Source organism: Typopeltis vanoorti, chromosome 21 (assembly GCF_054136105.1).
Source record: "Typopeltis vanoorti isolate ZY-2024b chromosome 21, IOZ_Tvanoo_1.0, whole genome shotgun sequence".
Lineage (NCBI taxonomy): Eukaryota > Metazoa > Arthropoda > Arachnida > Uropygi > Thelyphonidae > Typopeltis > Typopeltis vanoorti.
In genome coordinates this window covers 57,629,267-57,653,785 of record NC_143569.1, presented here as the reverse complement: position 1 = coordinate 57,653,785, position 24,519 = coordinate 57,629,267, and the positions used below count along the sequence as shown (strand labels likewise).

Sequence of the window (24,519 nt, the reverse complement as noted above, 5' to 3'; positions counted from 1 at the left end):
CTTTCATAATATTCTAATTTTTAATATGATATTGCCATTGATGTCATCTGTTCATGCTCCCTAATCTTTCTCAGGACTCTCATATCTGCAGTCTCTAGTCTTTGGTCAAGTGTTTTACTTCTGACCCAGCTCTCAGATCCATAGGTTAAAATTGGTTTGAACACTGCATTGTATACAGCTAATTTAGTGTTTTGACTAATTTCTCTCTTATTCCATATAAATTTATTCAGTTGACTTTCTACCATACCAGCTTTGTTGATTCTGTTGTCTATTTCCATATTTAATTTACCATCTTCACTAAAAATTATGCCTAAGTAGCTGAAATGTTTTACTTGTTCTATGGGTTCTGCATTCACAATGCATTTGTTATTTTCAATGTTTCTGCCTATTTTCATTGCCTTTGTCTTTTTAATGCTGACCTTCATACCTACCATGTCTATTACAACAGTTGTTCAATTTAGTCAGGGAATCTTGTAGACTTGCAGCAGATTTATTTAGAAGTATAACATTGTCTGCATAAAACAAAGAGCTGAGGTTAACATGTCCAATTTTGATATCAGGTTTAATACCACTTTCCTTCATAATATGAGGGCTGTTCATAAGTCCGTGCAAAGTCTAAGAGATGGCACCACCAGTATGTATTGAGGTTATTTTTAGTTGCTGACAGCTGTTGGAGGATCACACACACTAAGTTTCAGTCAGATAGATCTATTACTCTGTGTTTGGCATTCATTTGAATCGATCAAGTACCGTGATTTGTGAAAAATGGATGAGAAAGAATTTTGTGTAGTGATTAAACATTACTTTTTGAAAGGCAAAACGGCTCAGGAAACCAAAGCTAAGCTTGATAAACATTATGGTGAGTCTGCACCTTTGATTAGAACAGTTTATAAGTGGTTTAGTAACTTTCGAAGTGGCCATATGAGCACAAGTAATGCTGAACATTCTGGACGCCCTGTTGAGGTCACTACTCCAGAAATTATTGAAAAGAGCCATGATATGATGATGGATGATAGAAGAGTGAAGGTGCGGGAAATTGCTAAGTCTGTAGGCATCTCAAATGACCGCATACATAATATTTTAATATTTTCACACGAACATTTACATGTGAGAAAACTATCTGCAAGATGGGTCTGCGTTTGCTCTCACTGGATCAAAAGCGTCAATGTGTGAACTGTTGCAAGGACAGCTTGAAGCTGTTTCAACTGAATCCAGAGGAATTTTCGCTTCATTTCGTAACAGTGGATGAAACATCAATTCATCATTACCAGCCGAAGACCAAGGAACAGTCAAAACAATGGGTTGCAAGCAGGGAATCTACACCAAAGAAAGCGAAAAACGGGCCACCGTCTTCTTGGATGCTCGTGGCATAATCTTCATAGACTTCTTGGAAAAGAGAAAACAATTACCAGAGTGCATTATGCATCTTTGCTGGATTGTTTAAATAATGAAATAAAGGAAAAATGACCACATTTGGCGAAAAAGAAGATTCTTTTCACCACGGCAACGCACCCATTCACTTTTCTGCAATTGTGACCGCAAAATTGTTCGATTTATGTTACGAAGTCCTTTTGCATTCCCATTACTCTCCAGATTTGGCTCCCTTGGACTGCTATCTGTTTCCAAACATGAAAAAATGGCTGGCAGGAAGGAGCTTTTCATCAAACGATGAGGTTATTGCCGAAACAACTGCCTATTTTGAAGAGTTGGACTAAGTGTATAGACCTCAGAGGAGACTATGTTGAAAAATAAAAAATGTTTGTCCAAAAAAAATTATGTTTTCTTCATTTTTGCCTGGACTTATCAAACAACCTTCATAATGAATAACAGAGGGGATAACGTACATCCTTGTCTGACACCAGATTTAACATTAAACCATTTTCCTGTACTTCCTTCAATTCTAACTGCTGACTTATAACTCAAATAAAGACTAAGTATTGCTTAATATTATGACCCATTGACACCATATAATTGTAGCATACTGAATAGCTTCTCTCTTGGCACCTTTTCATAGGCCTTTTCTAGATCTACAAAATTTAAATACAGATCTTTGTTATATTCCCATGATTTCTCAGCTATTTGTAGTAAAGTGAAAATCTGATCCTGACAGCCTCTATTTAGCCTGAATCCTGCTTGTTCTTCCCCAAGCTTCTCTTCCACAATCCTTCTCAGCCGTTTCTCAAGTATACTTGCATATATCTTACCAGGAATACTCAGTAGAGAAATACTTCTGTAATTCTCACATTGAGTTTTTATTTCCCTTTTTATATATGGGTACTATGAGAGTTCTACTCCAATCATCCGGAATTTGTCCCTCTTTCCAGGCCTTCTGAACTATGCAGTGCAGCCACTGTAAGACTTATACCTCCCTACTTAGGCATTTCTGGTCAAATATCATCTATTGCTGCTGCCTTTCCACATTTCAGGCTTTTGATGGCTTTTTCTACTTCAAGTATGGATATGTATTCCTGACTGCAAGCCCAGTCAGTGTTTTTTACCCCTATGCTGTCATCACTACTTGTTTCATTTAGCAATTTTTCGAAGTAATTATTCCACACTTCAAGGATATCTGTTTCGTATGTTTTCATGTCATCTTTAATTCTTTTACAGCACTCTTTCCTCCATTTCTGAGCTTCTTCAACGACCTCCAGAATATCTTGCCACCTTCTTGATATTTATTTTCTATGTTCTTACCAAAGTCTTCCCATGACTTTTGTTTAGCTAGTTTTATACAGTGTCTCTGTATTTCTCTAAAAGCACAATCTGACTTATTTGCAGGAATGTTTGATATGCTTTATTTATTTTTTTCACTGTCTCTTTAATTTCCTGTGTCCACCATGGAGTTCTGATTTTTCTATCCTTACAGACAACCTCACCACATGCCTCTCTGACTGAATCAATCAGTGTTTTCTTCAGGGCCACTGAATCTCCAGTTTGGTTCCTGTTCTCAAACTTTTTCATTTTTTCTTGAATGATGTTTGTGTATTTTAGTCTACAGGTCACATCTGAGATGTTAAAAGACAAAGAAAAGATTGTGCACGGTGATAGCAGTGCACTTGTCAATCTTGGATTTTAGTCACACAAAATCAATTAAATGTGCATCAATCAGAAGTTGATCTTTGATTGAGAAATTAAAGTGCTTTTTTTTTTTTTTTTTTGGAACATACAAAACTGAAACTGCAAGCTGCTGATTATCAGTAACGATAATGTTAAATTAGACTATAACTGCTACTTCCTCCTTTTTTGAGCCGGAGATTAGTACATACATGCTATTGTATTTGGAATTTTATTGTCTATTATTCAGGATGGTAAATAGAATGAATTGATAAATTATTTTATTAACACTATTTATGTTAGTTCTTATAATTTTTTTTATAAAATTAATTTTCATAACTAAATATAATTATTAGTAGGGTGTTTTCATAGTGTGCTATATAACATAGCAAATGTTCTCAGATCACTTTGTCTGATTTGTAGGACAAAGAAAACCTTTGAGTTAAAACAAAAAACACTGGAAATAACTAAATACCAGGAACTTTTATAGCTCCCCTTTCCTTATTGTAACAATTATAGTGAGTATAGGTATTATTTCTAGGAAATTCCCATGTTACTCCTCATAAAAACTATTATTTTTATAGCTATTTTGCCTGTTTTCGTTTAGGAGTGCCCTTATTTTAAATACACTGGCTTTTTACTCAAGAATTCTTAGGGTATTATAAGTGTATTTTAAGGGTAAATATATGCACACTAATAGAGGAAGAAATTTTGCACATATCATACCTTGTTTGGATGTCTTCGTTCTCCATACTCCTGCTGTTAGGCTGTTTAAAGGGTAGGAAACGTGGGGGTGTTTGAGGCAAGGTGGGAAGATTAATTAGAAAACCCGTTTTTTTTTTTTAAATAATATATATACATATATCATTATATTTAAGGGCACTTCTTTGCGAAGGGGAAGAGTTTTATGGGAATGGGAAACAGTGGGAGAGAGTGTTAACAGGGGGTGAGAGCCGTTTCAATCATGCTATCATTATCGGAACATTTCAGGGTAAGAAATGTTCCCTTACCCTGAAATGTTTCCCTTCCCCAAAGAAGCACCCTTATATATATATATATATATATATATATATATATATATTATTTAAAAAAAAACCTGGATTTTCTAATTAATCTTCCCACCTTGCCTCAAACACCTCCACGTTTCCTACCCCCCCCCCCCCCCCCCCAAACAGCCTAACAGCAGGAGTATGGAGAATGAAGACATCCTAACAAGGTATGTGCAAAATTTCTTCCTCTATTAGTCTGCATATATTTATGCATTAAAATACACTTATAATACCCTAAGAATACTTTAGTAAAAAGCCAATGTATTTAAAATAAGGAACACTCCTAAACAAAAACAGGCAAAAATAGCTGTAAAAATAATAAATTATAGTGAGTTATTATTTTTTAGGTTAATGGATTTTATGGTGCTGCAGGAATTGCGGGAACAATTCCTACAATATATACATATATTGCTAGGAAGTTTTATGAACGAGTACATCATCATAGTCAGCAGCATAGAATTTTCTTACATGAGTATGAACGTGAATCTTGGACCTTCCATGTTAAAGGTTTATGGTACTATAAGCCTGATAGTATACTACCATCACTCACTCTTATTGGGTCACCCAATTTTGGTAAGTGATGTTTAATTTCATATTGTAATTTTACAAATTTGAAAATGTAAGGAATCATTTGGACTCTTGAACTTTTTGAGTTTGCTATTATTAAGTGATTTGTTAGTTTCAAGATATATAAGAGTGTTATTCATACCAAAGAATTTATGGAGATACAGCACACGTTAGAATAATTACTTTACTTATCATTAAGAAAGTAACATTTGACGTTGCAACCTCTGTATGGAGGTCATCATCAGGAAAATATAAATATGTACAGGATTCAAGCTACATGACATTACACTACGCACAAGTAAGATGAATGTAAATGTTTGGTAATCATTTACCCTAGCCTGACCCTTGGTGGGAAAAAAAAACAGAACTACATTAAACAATTTCTAAAGTTCTCTCGTATTAAGATTTTCTTCTGTTCTGGATGCTGTATGGGTTGAAGATGGGTCTTCCAAATTCTTGGAATAATTAATCCATCATTCTTGTTCAGATTTGGATGATGGTTCAGCATTTCACAGGTTTCTTTGAATTTTTTTTTCAAACCAGGTTTTCATGCAGTGTAGAGATTTGGTGCTTTTCCAGGCCTGTTTTTGCTGTAGTGGAGGTGTTTAATATGGCATTTGTGTTCATCTTTTCTAATTGGGATGGTACACTGAATTTTGTAAACCCCTGGGTGGGCAAGGTATGGAAGAGGATCTTTGGAAGAGCTAAGTAAATTTCTTAATTTTGTAGGGGTTGTATTTAAGTAGTGTTCTATTTTTTCTGAAATGCCCCTAATGTATGGAGGAATGATCCACCATCTCCTTGAGTGTGGCCACTAGCTTCTCGGCTTAAGAATGCAATCATACTAGCTTACTCAAGAATGTTACAGACAAAATGGCTATGTTGCTTTGTGAGTACATTATCAGAGTGGCTTTTTTACCTTGGCAGAAAATCTCAAGATTCTTACATAAATCCACATGAAAAAATCTGACATTTATGAGATTCATTGCTCTTATAACATTTGCTATATAGGTCAGACAGGAAGAACCTCTCCAGACACACTAAGGGACCTAATGTGTCACACAAGAAGGCTCCCTAAACCATTGCAGAGCCACCATCTCCTGGCATGATGGGGCCATGGCCTCATGCTGTCGACACCCCATACCAGCACCTTCCTGTCAGCTTGGTATAACTGATAATGGATTCATCAGATCACATGACTCTGGTCCACTCTGCAGAGGTCCAGGTTTGATGGTCCTGACATCAGGCAAGATGCAATGCAGGGTATGCTGTACTGTTCGCTCACTGAAACTGGATGTGATTTGTGATGGCTTTGCCCTGCAGTTGGTCTGTACAAGCCTGGACAGTCTACGTCAACCCCCAATCATTAATGGCATGTGGTCGACCACCATTTGCTTGCTGCTACATCTGCTGATGGTACACTCGTGGTAGACCCTTGATATGGTTGCCTTCGAGAACCCTATGGTTAGGGTTCTTAGCACTTGGGTGATAGAATGACCCATCTGTCTTGTGCTAATAATACATCCATGATTAAAGTTGCTAAGAATACCACATTTACCCATGTTTGTTGATTGTGATACACTGTTGGAAAGCGGGTATACATTTCTCTCTCTCTCTCTCTGCGCAGGGGATACCAGTGTCAACTTTTCATCACCCCTATCTCTAATGTTTTGCCCAATGGAAACTTAGTCTAAATTAAAAATTCTATTCCCCCCCATCAACTTATATGGGCTACCCCAAGGTCCACAAACCTGGAGTCCATGTGTGTGTGTGTGTGTGTGTGTGTGCGCCATAAATTGTCCCACCTATAAACTTTTGATATATTATCTTACTAAATTCTACACTTTAAAACCACTATACAGAACCTTCAGTTGGAGAACAGTTGTTTAGTGAGCTTTAATGTATCATTTCTTTTCACTAATGATCCAGTGGATGATACATGATGGTTCTTCCTTTCCAAAATATTTCCCCTCCCTCCCTGACATTTGCAATCTCTTAAAGCACTGCCTTTATTATGGATGTTTCAGCTGGAATAACTAGTTCTTTAAACAAATTGAAGACATCAAAATGGGCTGCCCCCTTTCAACCTTCATTGCTTACTTATACATGAAATCTTTTGAAACTTAGCACTAAATTCAGCCCCCTCCCCCCCAGAAGCCAAAGGATGGCTGAAGTACAGGGTGTTCGGGATATATTTTAAGTTTCGTAAGGAAAAAGAAAATCTTCTTTGTATCTATTAAATTTAATGAATTGACAAAAAAACATTACAGGCAGAGTTAATTACAATACTATCAACAAGATTTACTCAAAATAACCACCATTAGCATCGATCACAGCTTCAATTCTGCTTCGGAACCTCGAACAAGCTGATGCTACAGTCTCCCTGGGAAGGGCCGCAAAAACTGTTTTAATTTTATCCATTAACTGGGCTTTTGTATTACTGGAAGTGCGATTGGTGTCTTTTTCAACTGCGCCCCATACAAAATAATCCATGGGGTTAAGGTCTGGGGAGTTTGGAGGCCAAACATTTGGACTGGTGAAGTCGTAGAAATTTTCAGACAACCATTTTTGACTTTTCCCAGAGGTGTGGCAAGGGGCCGAATCCTGCTGCCATACATACGGCCTACCATTGGCTACCCTTGTTATCCAGGGCTTGACTACAGTTAGCAACTCCACGAACAAAGCCCGAATTCCAATGCCAGGGTTCTTCAACACCTGTTCCTGCAGATTTGCGAGGAATTCTGCTGTACGAACGCAATCAGATCGTCTGCTAGGGATCTTTCTTCTTGCTACATCCTCGTAGTCACCATTGCAAGTCTCTAGTTCATGCCTGATTGTTTTTACTGTATTCAGGGAGCATTGGGCAGCAGTCGTAATATCCTTATTTTGATGGCGGGCACGAATCATCATGATACAAGTTATTCTCTTCCATGATTCAGGTGGGTTCCAGCTATCCATCCTTTCTGACATCTTGTATATGAATGAAGAAGGGTCCAAACTTTTAAATGAAGAGAAGTGTGTGTTAATACATGTAACTTACGGAAAAATATAATTAATTATAAATATGTCAAATTTATCCCGAACACCCTGTATATAGATGTCCTCGCCATTTAGCTGCAAAGCCCATGGAAGATTTTTTTTTTTCTTTTACAGCTCCACAACAATTTCCAACCCAAATCACTTTTACTGTTGAAGAGGAAAAAGAAAGGTTCTAGCATTCTTGGATACTTTAGGGTTCAATTTGGATGGGTCTCTCATATGTTCAGTCTATCATAAAGCCCCCCCCCCCAAAAAAAAGGCAGATACCTGCATACCCCTATCCTGCTCAAAAACTTGGAATTTACGAAACTAGCATTCAGGGTAGAGAAAATTTTACTCTCAGGACCTGCAGTGCATCTAGAACAACAGATTTCATTCATTTTACAACTAAATGGTTTCAACAAAAAACCTTGGTAAACTCCTTAAAAAAAGAACGACACTCCCTAACCCAACTATATACACCATCCTGTCATGATGAACTCTTGGTGATCTTGTGAACATCGGCTCCATCTCACTCCTCAGTCTCTTCTTTCAGCAGTTGTAAATTCATGTAGGTATGGTCCTTTATGTTGTCCATCTAATTCTTTTGCTGTCTTCTCCTACTCATGCCCTTACTCTTTCCCACCATAAAGCATTTTTCAAAGATTCAGCTGCTTGCATAACATGCTCAAAGTACATTGACTTTTGTTTTGATTGTTACCTCCAAGGAGCATTATATTATTATATTCTCTAAAACCTTTGAATGGTCCATGGATTCTTAATAGTCCCTTGTATGTCCGTAATTTAATTCAAATGAATAGTTGGCTTTCCTCTTTCTCCTTCATGATCCAGCTTTCATATCCATACACCACTACTAGAAATACTACTGCTTTAACAATTATTACTTTCGTGGCCTTACTAACATCTCTTTCATAATTTTTGTCAAGTTTAACATAGCTTCCCCCTATCCTCATAGCTGTACTCTTATTTTATTTTCACATTGATCATCAATTTTTATTCTCGACCCCAATAAATCACAATTGTCAACGACCTCTATTTTATCTTCCTCAATCATAAATTCATCCAAACTGCCAGAAGCTATTGCTTTTGTTATGTTGATGTTTAAATTAAGCTGTTCCCCCCCCCCCCCCCCCATTAACAGTCAACAGCTCCAGATCTTCCTTATTTTGCTAGAAGAGTTATATCATTCTTGTCATATCATCTGTATATCTTAAGTATTTTTATTTTTCTGCCACTAATCTTAATTCCTGCTGGGTCTTTGTCTAAATCAGCCATTATCATAATATATTCACAATAAATATTAAAAAGATAAGGAGACAACATACAACCCTGCCACACCTTTTTCTACTCAAACATTGTGTGTTTCTCTGAAGACTGTTTTCAGATGAATACTTCCTTTTAAAATTCTTTTGTTCTTTCTATAATCCATCTTATGTTTGCTTTTTGGTTTCCATTTCTTCTCCTAAAACCTGTGTATTCTTCTGTCATTTCTCTATTCATATATGGTTCCAACTTTTTTTTTTTTGGATCACTTTTAACATAACTTTTCTTGCATTTGAAATTAAAGCAATGGTTCTGTAATTTTACAATTTCTGGGATTTCACTTTTTTTTTTGGAATTGGAATGAATATTGATGTTTTCCGATCTCAATGCCAGTATATTTTCTTCCAAATCTGTTGACAAATTTCAGATAAAATATTGTATACATCATCGCCAACTCCTCCCAATAATTCCACAGCTCCAGGAGCTTTTCTTTTGAGCAGCCATTTCATTGCTAATATCACTTCACTTTTCATAATCATATTCATCAACAAATTCTCTTTCAGTATTAATATCTTTCTTGTACAAATCCTCCACATAGTTTCCATCTCTTTTTCATTTCTTCTTCCTTCAAACTTTTTCTTCAATTAATTTTTACTAGTACTAATTTTGGAATAAACTTCCCTGTATCTTCACTTATCCTTGTAAACAGATCTCTTGTTTAGTTATTTGGAAAATAACATTACAGATCTCCTGTGATGTTATTTTCTTTAATTTCTTTGCACCTTTTGTTTAGATGTTTTTCTTTATCTTTCCTGATCTGTCTCTGAAAAATCTGCATTCAACTGTCTAATCCTTTGTTTCCCTGAAGTTTCATATATTATTTGAATAGCTTCTTCTGACAGCTATTTTTTATTGTTATTATTATTATTATTATTACGTGACACCTCCAAGGAGTTCAGAGACTCATCGAGGGAGGGGCACCCACTCTACAACTTCACCACTCAAGTCTGCTGCTGCCATCTACATCAACTGCCCATTACACCACCACTAGTATTTTCACAGACAATCATAAACACCCATGCCCACGGCGGGATTTGAAACCTCAGCCTTTTGGCTGGAGAGCGGATACGCTAACCACTCAGCCAACCAGGTTTGGTCACAATATCTTTATTTCTTGTTGATGTAATTAGATTCTTCTTTTGCTTCTTCTGTTACTGTATATTTTATTTCTTCCTGTCCTATCCACACTTTTTAATTTCTTTCCAACTTCTACTTTAAATGCTTCATTCATATGATTTAAATCAAATTTGATACAGTCCTTTTGTTTCTTTTTAGCCCTTAATTTTAGCTGCATCATCTCCTTTAGTGATAAAAAGTCACGATTAATCAGTTCACTTTATGATTATCTTCATTGAATTACTGGTCATTATGATCAATTGTGATTTGATATTTGTTAAGCAAGTTGAGAGTGCTGTGTTAATCAGCACTGATGAATTTCTTGATAGTTTTTTGTCAATCCAAGAAAATGGAAGTGAATTAAACTTGATGTTTAAGTGCCTGATCACTGATGTAGAGCCCTTTCTTGGCTGAGAACAACCTTAACTTCCATGGATGCCCCCCCCTGTTCTCTTCCCGCCTTCCATATAACGAAAAATTTCATCATTTGAAATGCTATAACACCCATTCAAAAGTTTATAGACCTCTGTCATATCACCCCTCTTTCTTCTGTTAACCAGTCTGTAATCCACATACTCGCAATCTGTCCTCATAATCTGGATATAATCTTTGTAACTCTTCTTTATCCCCTTGAAACTCGGGAGACCAAATCTGAGCACAGTAATCCAAGTGTGGTCTTATCAAAGCCTTATGAAGAAGCAATATTACTTCCTTATCCTTACACGTCAAGGTTCGCTTCAGCATAGAAATTATCCTCTGAGTTGTATTTGCAACTTTTGCTATGTGACCTTTGAACTTTAAATTCTTATCGACCAATATACCAAGATCCCTTGCCTCTTCAGTTTCTTGCAGCATAACCCCGCTAATATAATATGCCGCTGGATCTCTAATCACGCCAAAGTGCATAACTTTACACTTACTAACATTAAACTGAGAGCCATTTTCATTTGTCCAGATTTCCAGTCTATTCAAATCATTTTGTAATTGCTGAATATCAGTAGCATCCCTGATTGTCCTGCCTATCTTCGCATCATCAGCAAACAATTGCGAATCTGATTATAGACCCTGCTTGAAGTCATTAATGTGTAGAATGAACAATAATGGCCCTAGGACTGAACCCTGAGGTACACCACTGGTTACCTTAAATCTGGTAGATTCACACCCACTGTATACCACTTTTTGATATCTGTCTGTTAACCATCCCCTGATCCAAGTCAATAGATTATATTCCAATCCCATATCCTCCAGTTTATGCAACAGCCTATCGTGTGGTATCCTATCAAACTAATTTCTAGGGTTGTGGCATTGGAACAAATAGCTGTCTATATAAGCTATCTGCCTGGCTCTCTAAGTATTTTGAGGATGATATACTATTGGGATGGGTGGTAGTGGTGGTGTGATTTGCTTATGTAAGTACCTTCCCATATGTGCAGATTTTCTATAAACAGAGAATGATAATGAACTATTTAATAATTATGTCACTAGTTTTTAGGAAGGGACAGACAGTTTCTTTTTCTATGGGGAAATGCATTTGTGAATGTTGGTTATGTAACTGTGTCTAGACAATGAGTTCAAAATGGCAGAAACATCTATGTAGTGTAGCTGTGTTGGTTTCTAGAAATTCCATATAGAAATTGGCTAGTGGAGGAAAGAAGGGGCTCATAACAGCCCTGGCTGGCTGTATATTATTTATTTCCATGTAAAATAATCTGAATAAATGGTAAATCTGGACTAGATTATACTATTAGATAAGAAAAAGAAAAAAAAAGTGTTTCCCAAGGACATGTATCTTCAAGCTAGAAATCACTGGCTTTTCAAATTTCTCATAAGCAGGCTTGACAAATACATTTGCTCATGGCAAGTAGATTTTGCAGGTGATGAGTAGTTCAGACTGAACAAAACAGATCTTTTTTTTGTTGTTGTTTAATAAAAAATTTACTTTTTACAAATCTTTTTTGACTTTAAAAGAACACAGATATAGAACCACTGATCGGTGTATGGAACTCCTATCAATTTAGTTGGAAAACTCATTAAAACAGTTGGAGGGGAAGGGTCTTAGACAAGTACAAGAGCCTGTGTAGCTCAGTGGACGTGGTATTTGCACTCCTCAATTCTAGGCCACCTGAATAAAGAGCATCATCAGTTTGATTCTAGTCGGTGACTAGAAGAATTTTTTCTAAGCTTTTTTTGACTGGTTCCTGAGTTGATCTCTGGCATGGGCAAGCAGGTTTTTTCCTCCCATAAACTCAAGAAAATTGACCATAGAACCCACACTATTTCAGACATTAAAAATATTATGTTAGGGACCACGAGATAGCAGCACTCATTAGCCATTTCTTCACTGCATGCCAATTAAATTAGTGATAGCCTTGGGCCAGCTATCAGTGGAGATTGAACTGCCCGTTCAATCTCTAAAAGTTAGGACTAAAACAGAATAAAAGACGTTAGCTGATTTGTTTTAGACAAGTACATTTTTCGCATAATTTGTTGATCCTTGCTCATAAGCATCAAGGCAAAGCACTACTTAACAAATACTTTGCTGTGTGCTTTACAAATCTGAAGGTTATCTGTGTAGGAAGATCAAGATTGTAACTGAAAAAAAAAAGTTTATTTTTTTCCCCAACATGCTACATGTTTTTATGTACCTTATTAGTGTTTGTCAGTGAGATTTCATTTAGTGGATTATGTGACATGATGTAACTGCATTTTATTCTAATTGTTGTTGTTTTAAGGATACTTGCGACATAAGACTGAATGATATAATCACGTAATCACAAGAAAGATATTTATTTAACCAAATATTTCGGTCTGGAAATAGCAGACCATCGTCGGTGGTATTACAAGAACAGTTTAAAAAAAAATATACAAGCTAGAATACTAACAATAGATCGTTGAAATTAGAACATGTCGCGTGATGTTATATCACTAAGTATGAAACGAAATATTTTGAAGTAGAAACATGATTGAATTTGCTATAAAAAAAAAAAAAAAAAAAAAAAAAAAAAAAAAAATTAATGAGTAATCTTGATTAGGCTTTCCCAGATTTTTGATATAGATATGCAGTCATTATGATTCAGGTTGGGATGATGGAGCAAGGCCTCCACGCTTTCCTTGAACAAACGTTCGAACCTATAACGGGATCTATGTAAGAGGCGAGTTTTGGACCAAAGGATGCTGTGGTCAGTTTCAATCCCGTGTTGAGCCAAACCAGACTTTTCAGGTTTATTGTGAAGAATGGATGATTGATGTTCTTGGATTCTTTTTTCAAGAGAACGTCCAGTCTGTCCAAAGTAAGAGAGATCACAGTTGCAAGGAATTTGATAAACTCCAGGAAGAGATAAAGTTGAGCGTTTGTCTTTAGGAGAAGGAAAATGAGAAGACAATTTGTTAATAGGAGAATACGTAGCTGTTAAATCATATTTCTTCAAAATTCTTGCGATAGGTTCTGAAATACCGGAGATATAAGGAATAGGTACTCGACGTATTGAATCTTTGTTGTTTTGTGGAGGATTATAAGATGTAAGAAGACGTTGAATACTTTTTTCAGAAAAGCCATTGAGTTTCATGTGTTGCTGGATAGTAGAAAGTTCTTTCTGTAGATAATCAAAAGTAGAACAATTAGTTTTGGCTCTTTTGATGAGACATTTTATAATTCCTGTTTTTTGACATGGATGATGGGCTGATTCTTTCAGAATATAACGACCTGTGAATGTTGGTTTCCTGTATACTGTAGTTGTAAGAATATTTGAAGATGATCGGATGAGGAGAACGTCTAAAAAAGATAACTGGTTGTTTTCTTCTAATTCCATAGTAAACTTTATGCGATGATGTAAGGAATTAATACTGTTTAAAAAGGAAGATAAAGTGTTTTTACTGTGAGGCCAAATAGCAAATATGTCATCTATATATCTTACCCAAAAAGATGGTAGAGGGAAACTAGATGTGAAGAGGACTTTTTCTAAATGTTCTAAATAAAAGTTGGCTAAAGCTGGAGAAAGAGGACTTCCCATGGCTGTTCCTTCTACTTGGCTATAAAATTTGTTTTGACATATGAAATAACCAGAATGTATAACGAAATCGAATAGTTTTATAATATCTTGAGGAAAGATGTCAGCAAGTAGTTTTAAAGTTTCCTTAAGAGGTACATTGGTGTATAAAGATTCTATATCAAAACTAACCATAAGATCTGTAGGTTGTAAGGAGACATCTTTTAATTTTTCTAAGAAATCTGAGGAGTTTTTTAAAAAAGAACTCGAGTTGCCAATGTAAGATTTCAGTAATTTAGCTAGATATTTGGCTATACGGTAAGTAGGAGAATCAATGCAATCTACTATTGGACGAAGAGGATAGTCAATCTTATGGATTTTTGGAAGGCCATAAAATCTAGGAGGTCTTGCAAAATGAGTTTTAAGTCTTTCAATTGTGTCTTTATCCAAACTGATGACTTCATCAAGGAGAGAATTTAATTTCTTTAGTTGTCTGTTGGTTGGATTATAATCAATTTCTTGATATGTGGAGCGATCTCGAAGCAAAAGAGAAAGTTTTCTTCTGTAATTTACTGAGTCCATAACTACTGTTGCTTTTCCCTTGTCAGCTTTAGTGATAATGAGGTGATTATTTTTTCCTCAAGGACTGTAAAGATTTCATTTCAGGAGATATGTTAGAAGGAGACCACAGCATCCTTTGGTCCAAAACTCGCCTCTTACATAGATCCCGTTATAGGTTCGAACGTTTGTTCAAGGAAAGCGTGGAGGCCTTGCTCCATCATCCCAACCTGAATCGTAATGACTGCATATCTATATCAAAAATCTGGGAAAGCCTAATCAAGATTACTCATTAATTTTTTTTTTTTTTTTTTTTTTTTTTTATATAGCAAATTCAATCATGTTTCTACTTCAAAATATTTCGTTTCATACTTAGTGATATAACATCACGCGACATGTTCTAATTTCAACGATCTATTGTTAGTATTCTAGCTTGTATATTTTTTTTTTAAACTGTTCTTGTAATACCACCGACGATGGTCTGCTATTTCCAGACCGAAATATTTGGTTAAATAAATATCTTTCTTGTGATTACGTGATTATATCATTCAGTCTTATGTCGCAAGTATCCTTAAAACAACAAATTCTTATCCTTCACGGGGAAAATGCTACCAAAATAACTGGTAAATTAGGAAAACTTTCAGTTATACAAGGTAGGTTACGAGCAAAGATTAATTTCTTAAAAAAGTGCCGCGACAACAAGATTATTCCCAATTTCGCTAAGATTAAAGAAACAATAAAATCTCCTGGAGCTCATAATATTTACCGGAACACAAGTTTATCTCTAATCCGTAATCAACTTAAAGCTGCTAAACGTGATCTTGCTATTCACAGTCATCAGACTTCTGATTTACGCACCTATATATCCACAAATTTGGATCCACATCTTTCTCACATAGTTCTAAATGTAGCTAAACGTTCTACTCAACGTGCTTATAATAAACTAAGTCAACATCTTAACCGTAAATATGAGGCTCTTTCGTCTAAACAATCCAAGCCATTCATAACTCCAGATAATTGGATTGTAAATATATCCGGACGTCCTTTGACTAAAAGCGAAACCCTCATCCTTTCAAAAGGACATGATTTTTCTATTGTTCCAAATAAAATACCATATCTAGATTTCCTAGTTAACATTGAAAGGAATCTTAATCATCTAACCAGCGATAAAGCTAATGCTCTTCGCCTAGAAGTCGCTTCTTCTCTACTTAAGGCTAAACTTCCTCCTTCTGAAATGAAATCTTTACAGTCCTTGAGAAAAAATAATCACCTCATTATCACTAAAGCTGACAATGGAAAAGCAACAGTAGTTATGGACTCAGTAAATTACAGAAGAAAACTTTCTCTTTTGCTTCGAGATCGCTCCACATATCAAGAAATTGATTATAATCCAACCAACAGACAACTAAAGAAATTAAATTCTCTCCTTGATGAAGTCATCAGTTTGGATAAAGACACAATTGAAAGACTTAAAACTCATTTTGCAAGACCTCCTAGATTTTATGGCCTTCCAAAAATCCATAAGATTGACTATCCTCTTCGTCCAATAGTAGATTGCATTGATTCTCCTACTTACCGTATAGCCAAATATCTAGCTAAATTACTGAAATCTTACATTGGCAACTCGAGTTCTTTTTTAAAAAACTCCTCAGATTTCTTAGAAAAATTAAAAGATGTCTCCTTACAACCTACAGATCTTATGGTTAGTTTTGATATAGAATCTTTATACACCAATGTACCTCTTAAGGAAACTTTAAAACTACTTGCTGACATCTTTCCTCAAGATATTATAAAACTATTCGATTTCGTTATACATTCTGGTTATTTCATATGTCAAAACAAATTTTATAGCCAAGTAGAAGGAACAGCCATGGGAAGTCCTCTTTCTCCAGCTTTAGCCAACTTTTATTTAGAACATTTAGAAAAAGTCCTCTTCACATCTAGTTTCCCTCTACCATCTTTTTGGGTAAGATATATAGATGACATATTTGCTATTTGGCCTCACAGTAAAAACACTTTATCTTCCTTTTTAAACAGTATTAATTCCTTACATCATCGCATAAAGTTTACTATGGAATTAGAAGAAAACAACCAGTTATCTTTTTTAGACGTTCTCCTCATCCGATCATCTTCAAATATTCTTACAACTACAGTATACAGGAAACCAACATTCACAGGTCGTTATATTCTGAAAGAATCAGCCCATCATCCATGTCAAAAAACAGGAATTATAAAATGTCTCATCAAAAGAGCCAAAACTAATTGTTCTACTTTTGATTATCTACAGAAAGAACTTTCTACTATCCAGCAACACATGAAACTCAATGGCTTTTCTGAAAAAAGTATTCAACGTCTTCTTACATCTTATAATCCTCCACAAAACAACAAAGATTCAATACGTCGAGTACCTATTCCTTATATCTCCGGTATTTCAGAACCTATCGCAAGAATTTTGAAGAAATATGATTTAACAGCTACGTATTCTCCTATTAACAAATTGTCTTCTCATTTTCCTTCTCCTAAAGACAAACGCTCAACTTTATCTCTTCCTGGAGTTTATCAAATTCCTTGCAACTGTGATCTCTCTTACTTTGGACAGACTGGACGTTCTCTTGAAAAAAGAATCCAAGAACATCAATCATCCATTCTTCACAATAAACCTGAAAAGTCTGGTTTGGCTCAACACGGGATTGAAACTGACCACAGCATCCTTTGGTCCAAAACTCGCCTCTTACATAGATCCCGTTATAGGTTCGAACGTTTGTTCAAGGAAAGCGTGGAGGCCTTGCTCCATCATCCCAACCTGAATCGTAATGACTGCATATCTATATCAAAAATCTGGGAAAGCCTAATCAAGATTACTCATTAATTTTTTTTTTTTTTTTTTTTTTTTTTTTTTTTTTTTATAGCAAATTCAATCATGTTTCTACTTCAAAATATTTCGTTTCATACTTAGTGATATAACATCACGCGACATGTTCTAATTTCAAAGATCTATTGTTAGTATTCTAGCTTGTATATTTTTTTTTTAAACTGTTCTTGTAATACCACCGACGATGGTCTGCTATTTCCAGACCGAAATATTTGGTTAAATAAATATCTTTCTTGTGATTACGTGATTATATCATTCATTCTAATTGTTGATATGAAACTTTTTTAAACTCAGGTTATCGATCTGCATATAAGGACTTAGAAGCTCAAGTGGCTATTTATACAGATAATATGGAACTCAGAAAGCAGCTACATATTGTAAGTAATCATTTTAAGTTATTAATATTAGTCAGTTTTATGTTACTAAACATCTTAAATAATCGATGTAAAATATAATTAATATTTATTTATATGTATGTTATTTTTTTTTTTTGTTTGCTTAAGAACTGAGATTTACTTCTGCTAGCTGTTATCATAACTTAAGTGTAGTATAAGCCTTTTGGGATCCTGCATTGGGCTTGCATTATAATAATAGTATTCCTAACTAGTAAGACAGCTACTAAATTCAGCATATCCTAATAATAAGTTTGTTGGACTGCATTCTTGGAGGCTTTATGTATTGTAGTATCTGTGGATTTTAGTGATCAATAACTTTGCCAACTTAATCTAATTCTTGAATCACTTTATCTCCATGCATTTTACTAATGCATTTTTTTTTTTTTTTGTATAATTTAATTTTTGAAAAATACATGTATTTCATTGCCAAGTGTTTATATATTTGGCTTATTATGTTATCTGATTAAACACTTCAAAGATTGACAAAAAATTATAAAATTTTATTTATGATGATGAAATAAATGAATCTTTTGATGAATTTAGTTCATATTTTGATATAGTTTACAAACGAAACGTAGTCAACATTCTGTATTCAGGGCCATCTGTTGTGGGCCCATTTTGTGCTCTGAAGTTCTTGTCTAACTCTGCTTGGGACAATCCTGCCATCATTATTTTACTTTGATAGAGTGAAAACATCTGTGGCCTACATAGCAATATAAATTATGTGCACCACCACCTACAGTCATCTAAACCAGAATTACTATTATCAGAACTTCAACAACCACTGTTACCTCACTACATATTACAGTTCTTTCCACCACAAGGGTGGCATGTGTGCATTAATCAGAACTGACATAGCATGCCAGGGATTGCATAACCTCGACCCCTCCCCAACTCAAACCAAACCAACCTGCAATTTTTGTATGCTCTCTCTATCACACTCCAAATTCCATTAACCACTCTGACCTCTTCAACTCTCTCTCAAGCTCTACCTTCAACAATTGAAATACCCTAATAGTAAGATCATTGGGGACTTTGTTGTCACCAACTCATATTGTCTTTCCTTCTCCAGTTTTACCAATCAAGCAGACAGGGATGCTGATGTGTTTGCCATTAGCAACGACCTATCATAGATCATCAATCTGCCCACCAGATATACCTGACAACCCCCTCCAATTTGCCAATACACTTAACCTTTTCCTAACAAGCTCCCCTTCCAAGTATACTGTAGATGTCATTTCTCCTCTTGGTAACTCAGATCGCAACCTCATACAAGTCGCTTTTCCCACAGAACAGCCTTCATCCACTAGTTCTCAGTTTCACATTCTTTGGCATTAACAAGAATGCCAAATGGCATAATCTCTGTGACTTCTATTTAGATGGTTTGAATACTGCTTCAGCTCTTCTGACCAAAACACCTGCTCAGACCGAATAACAGAAACCATCCTCACAGGAATGAAGGCCTTTGTCTATTAATTCACAGCCACCATTTGAAGCCTTGGTTCTCCAAAAGTGAAGTGTGGCAATGCAGTAAAAGGAGAAAAACTCTGCATATTACGAATGGCTCAAAACCTAAACTAGCTGCTCACGAAAACGCTGCAGCTTGCAACAGCTGTAAAAGAATTATTGCCAAATCCATATCAGACTTTGAAAGGGCCAAATGCTGCAAACTTGCATCCTGCCCAGATGGCAATCACTCCTTCTGGTCTCTTGCCAAAGCCATTGGGTGCAACTTTTGCCCACCAAGGTTTTCATCACTCACATTCAGATGGCACCTCACCTAAAGACAAGGCCAACTTACTGGCATCACTTTTCCCTTCAAATTCCTGCATAGTTGACCTGGGCAAATTTCTCTCCACTCCACCAAAAACTGCTCTCTTTATGTTGCCCATAGTCTTCTATAGAAAGAAATCTGAAGAATCCTTAATAACTGAACACAAACAAGGCATCTGGTCCTGTTGGTCTCTCACCCATTGTGTTAAAACTTATACTCCAACACCTATTCTATATCGCCTCTTCAATCTATCCAACATGGAAACAGGCCCACATCCAGCCCATCCAAAAGAAAGGTGATAAAAGTCAACCAGTGAATTACTGACCAGTTGCTCTCGCTTCCATTTTTTCTAAAATTATGGAAGTCATCAACAACCAACTCTTGAATCTGCTAACTTAAATCACCTGCCTCTGGACTTAAGCCATGGAAAAATTTGAAGAAACTCAATGTGGCTGTCCTTGATATTTCAAAGGCATTTAATCGGGTTTGGCACAGGGGTCTACCTAGCAGATTGCCATCCTATGATTGTCGTCTACACTCTGTACCTGGATTGCTAACTTTCTCACTGCATTTCATAGTGGACTGTTTCCTCTCCTCAGATTTCCCCAGGAGTACCTAGGACTATGTTCTTTCACCTGCTCTCTTCCTCTTGTATATATAAATGACTTCCAGTCTTATCCATAGCTTTGAGTACACTCCATTCCTCCTTTTCATTTGACAAACCTTGTAGTGCTCAAGTATTAGAATCCTCAAGATTCACCATAACCAGTAGGCTGAACTCCGATCTCCTAGCTATATCCCAATGGGGCAAGGACAACCTTCTAGACTTCAATACTCGCATCCCTTACATTCAGCAATACTTAGATATCCAAACATTCCCTACTTGGACTGACTTACACCTGTGACCTTTCTGGCACAAACATATTTCAACTATAGCTTCTGCAGATGCTAAAAAAACTTGGCATAATTTTTTTTGTACAAGACACTTCACTGATTCTAACTATATACAAATCCCCCTCTAAGATTGCTTCATTCTATCCAGAAGAAGGAAAACTGTCTAATTAACAATCTTTCTCTCACAGACATTTAGTTTCTGCTTTGTGCCTCTTTTACAAATACTTTCAATGGACAGTGCTAGCTGAATTAGCTACTATTATTCATTCACTTTCCTCTAAAATCATTACAACAAGAGAAACTGCTAATCAACAACCTTTTACAGTTTATCTTAAAACTCACTGAACCAACTTCGTTGCCTTCTTCTCTTTCATTCCATCTACTTCTGCTCTTCTTTGGAACAGCCCCCCCACCCCACACACACTCTGCCTTCCCCAAAGAATACAACTTTCGCATTCCAGGAAAATGAACAGGTTCCTCCTGTCTTCATCCTTTTGCTCCCACACGACACTAATCTGCTCATAGGTCTTGTGATCTTTTGTATGTGGATCGAATATTAAATAAATAAAAACCTTACTCATTGTTGCATGTAAACTAACATGTTGTTTTGCTCTGAAGATGCTAGTTTGAAATACAGTGAAATATAAACCAGTTTAATAAACATCCTTTTATAATCCAGTTTTGTTTTGTGTTGTAATACTAAACATTAAAATAAGTTACAAGATTCTTTTATCTGCAAAAAGGGTGTTAACTTTGAATCAGAATGAAGTGAGTCTTAATTTAGAACCAATTGTAATGAAAAGGTATAGCTGTTATCCTAGAGGATAAGTAGGGAAACTATTTTTGTTATTTTTCATCATCATCAAATTCCTGCCATGTACCGTCAAGGGGTGTACAGGATATGATAGTACTACATAAAAAAAAAATTACATCATTACTAACTTCCTATCTACAATTTTCCTCCAAATCAGTCTGTTACTTGTCAAGACTCCAACATTATCAGATCTTATATTTCTATCGTCTGAGGCACTTTGTACCGTATCAATCCACCTATATCTTGGTCTTCCTCTGGGTCGTTTTGCTGCCAACCTGGCAGAGAACACTTGTTTTGAACTAATCTCTCTTCACCCATTCCGTTTAAGTGACCATACCACCTAAGATTAGCTCTGCTAACGCATTCCTGGATGCTGACAATGTCAAGTTCTTTCTTAATATCCTCGTTTTTAATATGATATTGCCATTGATGCCATCTGTTCATGCCTATAATCTTTCTCAGGACTCTCATATCTGCGGTCTCTAGTCTTTGGTGAAGTGTTTTACTTCTGACCCTGCTCTCAGATCCATAAGTTAAAACTGGTTTGAACACTGTCTTGTATACAGCTAATTTAGTGTTCCAACTAATTTCTCTCCTATTCCATATGGATTTATTCAATTGACTTCCCATCATACCAGCTTTGCTGATTCTGTCATCTATTTCTATATTTAATTTACCATCTTCAGTAAAAATCGTGCCTAAGTAGCTGAAATGTTTTGCTTGTTCCACAGGTTCTCCATACACAACACGGTTGACATTTTCAATGATTCTGCCTCTTTTTATTGCTGACCTTCATACCATATTTATTACAACAGTTATTCAATTTAGTCAGAGAATCTTGCAGACTTGTAGCGGATTTATTTAGAAGTATAACGTCATCTGCATAAAGCAGAGCTTACATTAACATCTCCAATTTTGATATCATGTTTAATACCACTTTCTTTCATAATGTGATGGATATAGATAATGAATAAGAGGGGATAATGTACATCCTTGTCCCACACCAGATTTAACATTAAACCATCTTCCTGTACTTCCTTCAATTCTAACTGCTGACTTACAACTCAAATAAAGACTAAGTATTGCTTGATATAATGCCCCATTGACATCATATAACTGTAGCGTATTGAATAGCTTCTCTCTTGGCACCTGTCATATGCCTTTTCCAAATCGACAAAACTTAAATACAGATCTTTATTATATTCCCATGCTTTCTCGACTATTTGTCGTAAAGTGAAGATCTGATCCTGAACAGCCTCTATTTGGCCTGAATCCAGCTTGTTCTTCACCAAGCTTTTCTTCCACAATTCTTCTCAACCGTTTCTGAAGTATACTTGCATAGATCTTGCCAGGAACACCCAGTAGGGAAATACCTCTGTTATTCTCACATTCAGTTTTATTTCCCTTTTTATATATGGGTACTATGAGAGCTCTACTCCAATCATCGGGAATTCGTCCCTCTGTCCAGGCTTTCTGAACTATGCAGTACAGCCACTTTAAGACTCTTATACCACCATACTTCAGCATTTCTGGTCAAATATCATCTACTCCTGCTGCCTTTCCACATTTCAAGCCTTCGAATGCTTTTTCTACTTCAAGTATGGATATGTATTCCTGACTGTATGCCTGTTGAGTGTGTTTTACCACTGTGCTATCATTGCTTGTTTCATTTAGCAATTTCTCGAAGTAATTACTCCATACTTCAAGGATATCTTTTTCTCCATTTTTCATGTCACCTTTATCATCTCTAACTCCTTTTACAGTTACCTTTCCTCCATTTCTAAGCTTCTTCAATAACCTCCAAAATATTTTGCCACCTTCTTGATATTTATTTTCTATGTTCTTGCCAAAGTCCTCCCATGACTTTTGTTTAGCTAGTTTTACACAGTGTTTAGCTTTCTTACATTTCTCTCTGTGTTCTCTAAGAGCACAAGCTGACTTATTTGCCAGGAACTTTTGATATGCTTTCTTCTTTTCCTTCACTGCCTCTTTAACTTCCTGTGTCCACCAGGGAGTTCTGATTTTAAACTGATAATAACCAGTCCATGTCCTGAGCAGAAAACCAACAGATATTTGCAATTATTATTAGCTTTGCTCTTTTCTCCAGATTTTCCCAAAACATTTTTGTATGTCTGACAATCACTTCCTACTCTATTTAGATCCCCAACAAGGATCAACTTTTCCTTTTTCATTGTGTCAGTTACTTTCTCTAAAGCCTCAAAAAATTCCTCCACTTCTACCTTAGTAGAGCCTTCTGTGGGACCATAGGCACAAATAAGTCTCATTGTCCAGTTCCCCATTCTTATATTTGCCCAAATTACTCTACTTGAGACTGACTGCCATTCAAGATTAGCCTTGTATTTTGTGTTGAATACTATGGCTACTCCTTCTTTTCCTCGATTGTCATTGCCTGAATATAACATTTTGTATTTATTGCTCAGAAAGATCTCAACAGTTTTTGTCTTTTTTGTTTCAGTCACCCCTATTATGTCGATCTGGTACTTATCTAATTCCTCAGCTAGCTCCATTTCTTTGCTATTCAGGCTTCTTACGTTGATAGTACCGATCTTTAACTCTGGTGATGTTGAGTTAGGGTGTTTTTTCAGATTTGTTCCAGTAGCTGACTTTTCGCTGTTCACCCTGGTGAAAACAATGGGGACCTTGTTTAACCGGGCGACGCCCCAGCTGGCATGAAATTTTGTCATGTTGTACCATCATTTTTTATTTTGGTTTAACCAATAAGAATACAATTTGGTCAGCTAAATTCCAAATTGCCAGCCCATCCTCGTTCGTTCAGTATCCAAGTAGATACCCAACAAGGTGCACCACGAGAAGGTGAGGATTGGACATTAGGTCAGAAGCCCTGGTTGGTTCTCCGCATTCCTTTAAAGGCTATGTAGAGGTTTCCTCTCAGTTATACAGCTTTGACCCTTAAGCACCCCTTTTGTTATTTTTATATTCCAAAAATTAAATTGGTATGAATGTGAGAGAAAAATAACATTTCTTATGGAATCATTTTAAATAATTCTATTTGCATAGTTATTTAATTAAACAATGCTTCTTTTGTATTACAAGTCT

The 24,519-nt window shown here is 35.9% G+C and overlaps 1 protein-coding gene across 7 annotated transcripts in view; it reads left to right on the top strand.

Annotated features, from left to right (window-relative positions):
* Window positions 1–24,519, top strand: part of PGS1 (Phosphatidylglycerophosphate synthase 1) — a 94,494-nt gene that overhangs the window by 61,070 nt on the left and 8,905 nt on the right. For all 7 annotated transcript variants that reach the window (XM_090410917.1, XM_090410915.1, XM_090410912.1 and 4 more), the window contains exons 7-8: window positions 4,451–4,676; window positions 17,859–17,941. In XM_090410917.1, the coding sequence (XP_090267043.1) occupies window positions 4,451–4,676; window positions 17,859–17,941 (309 nt within the window). The remainder of the gene's footprint in view (window positions 1–4,450; window positions 4,677–17,858; window positions 17,942–24,519) is intronic.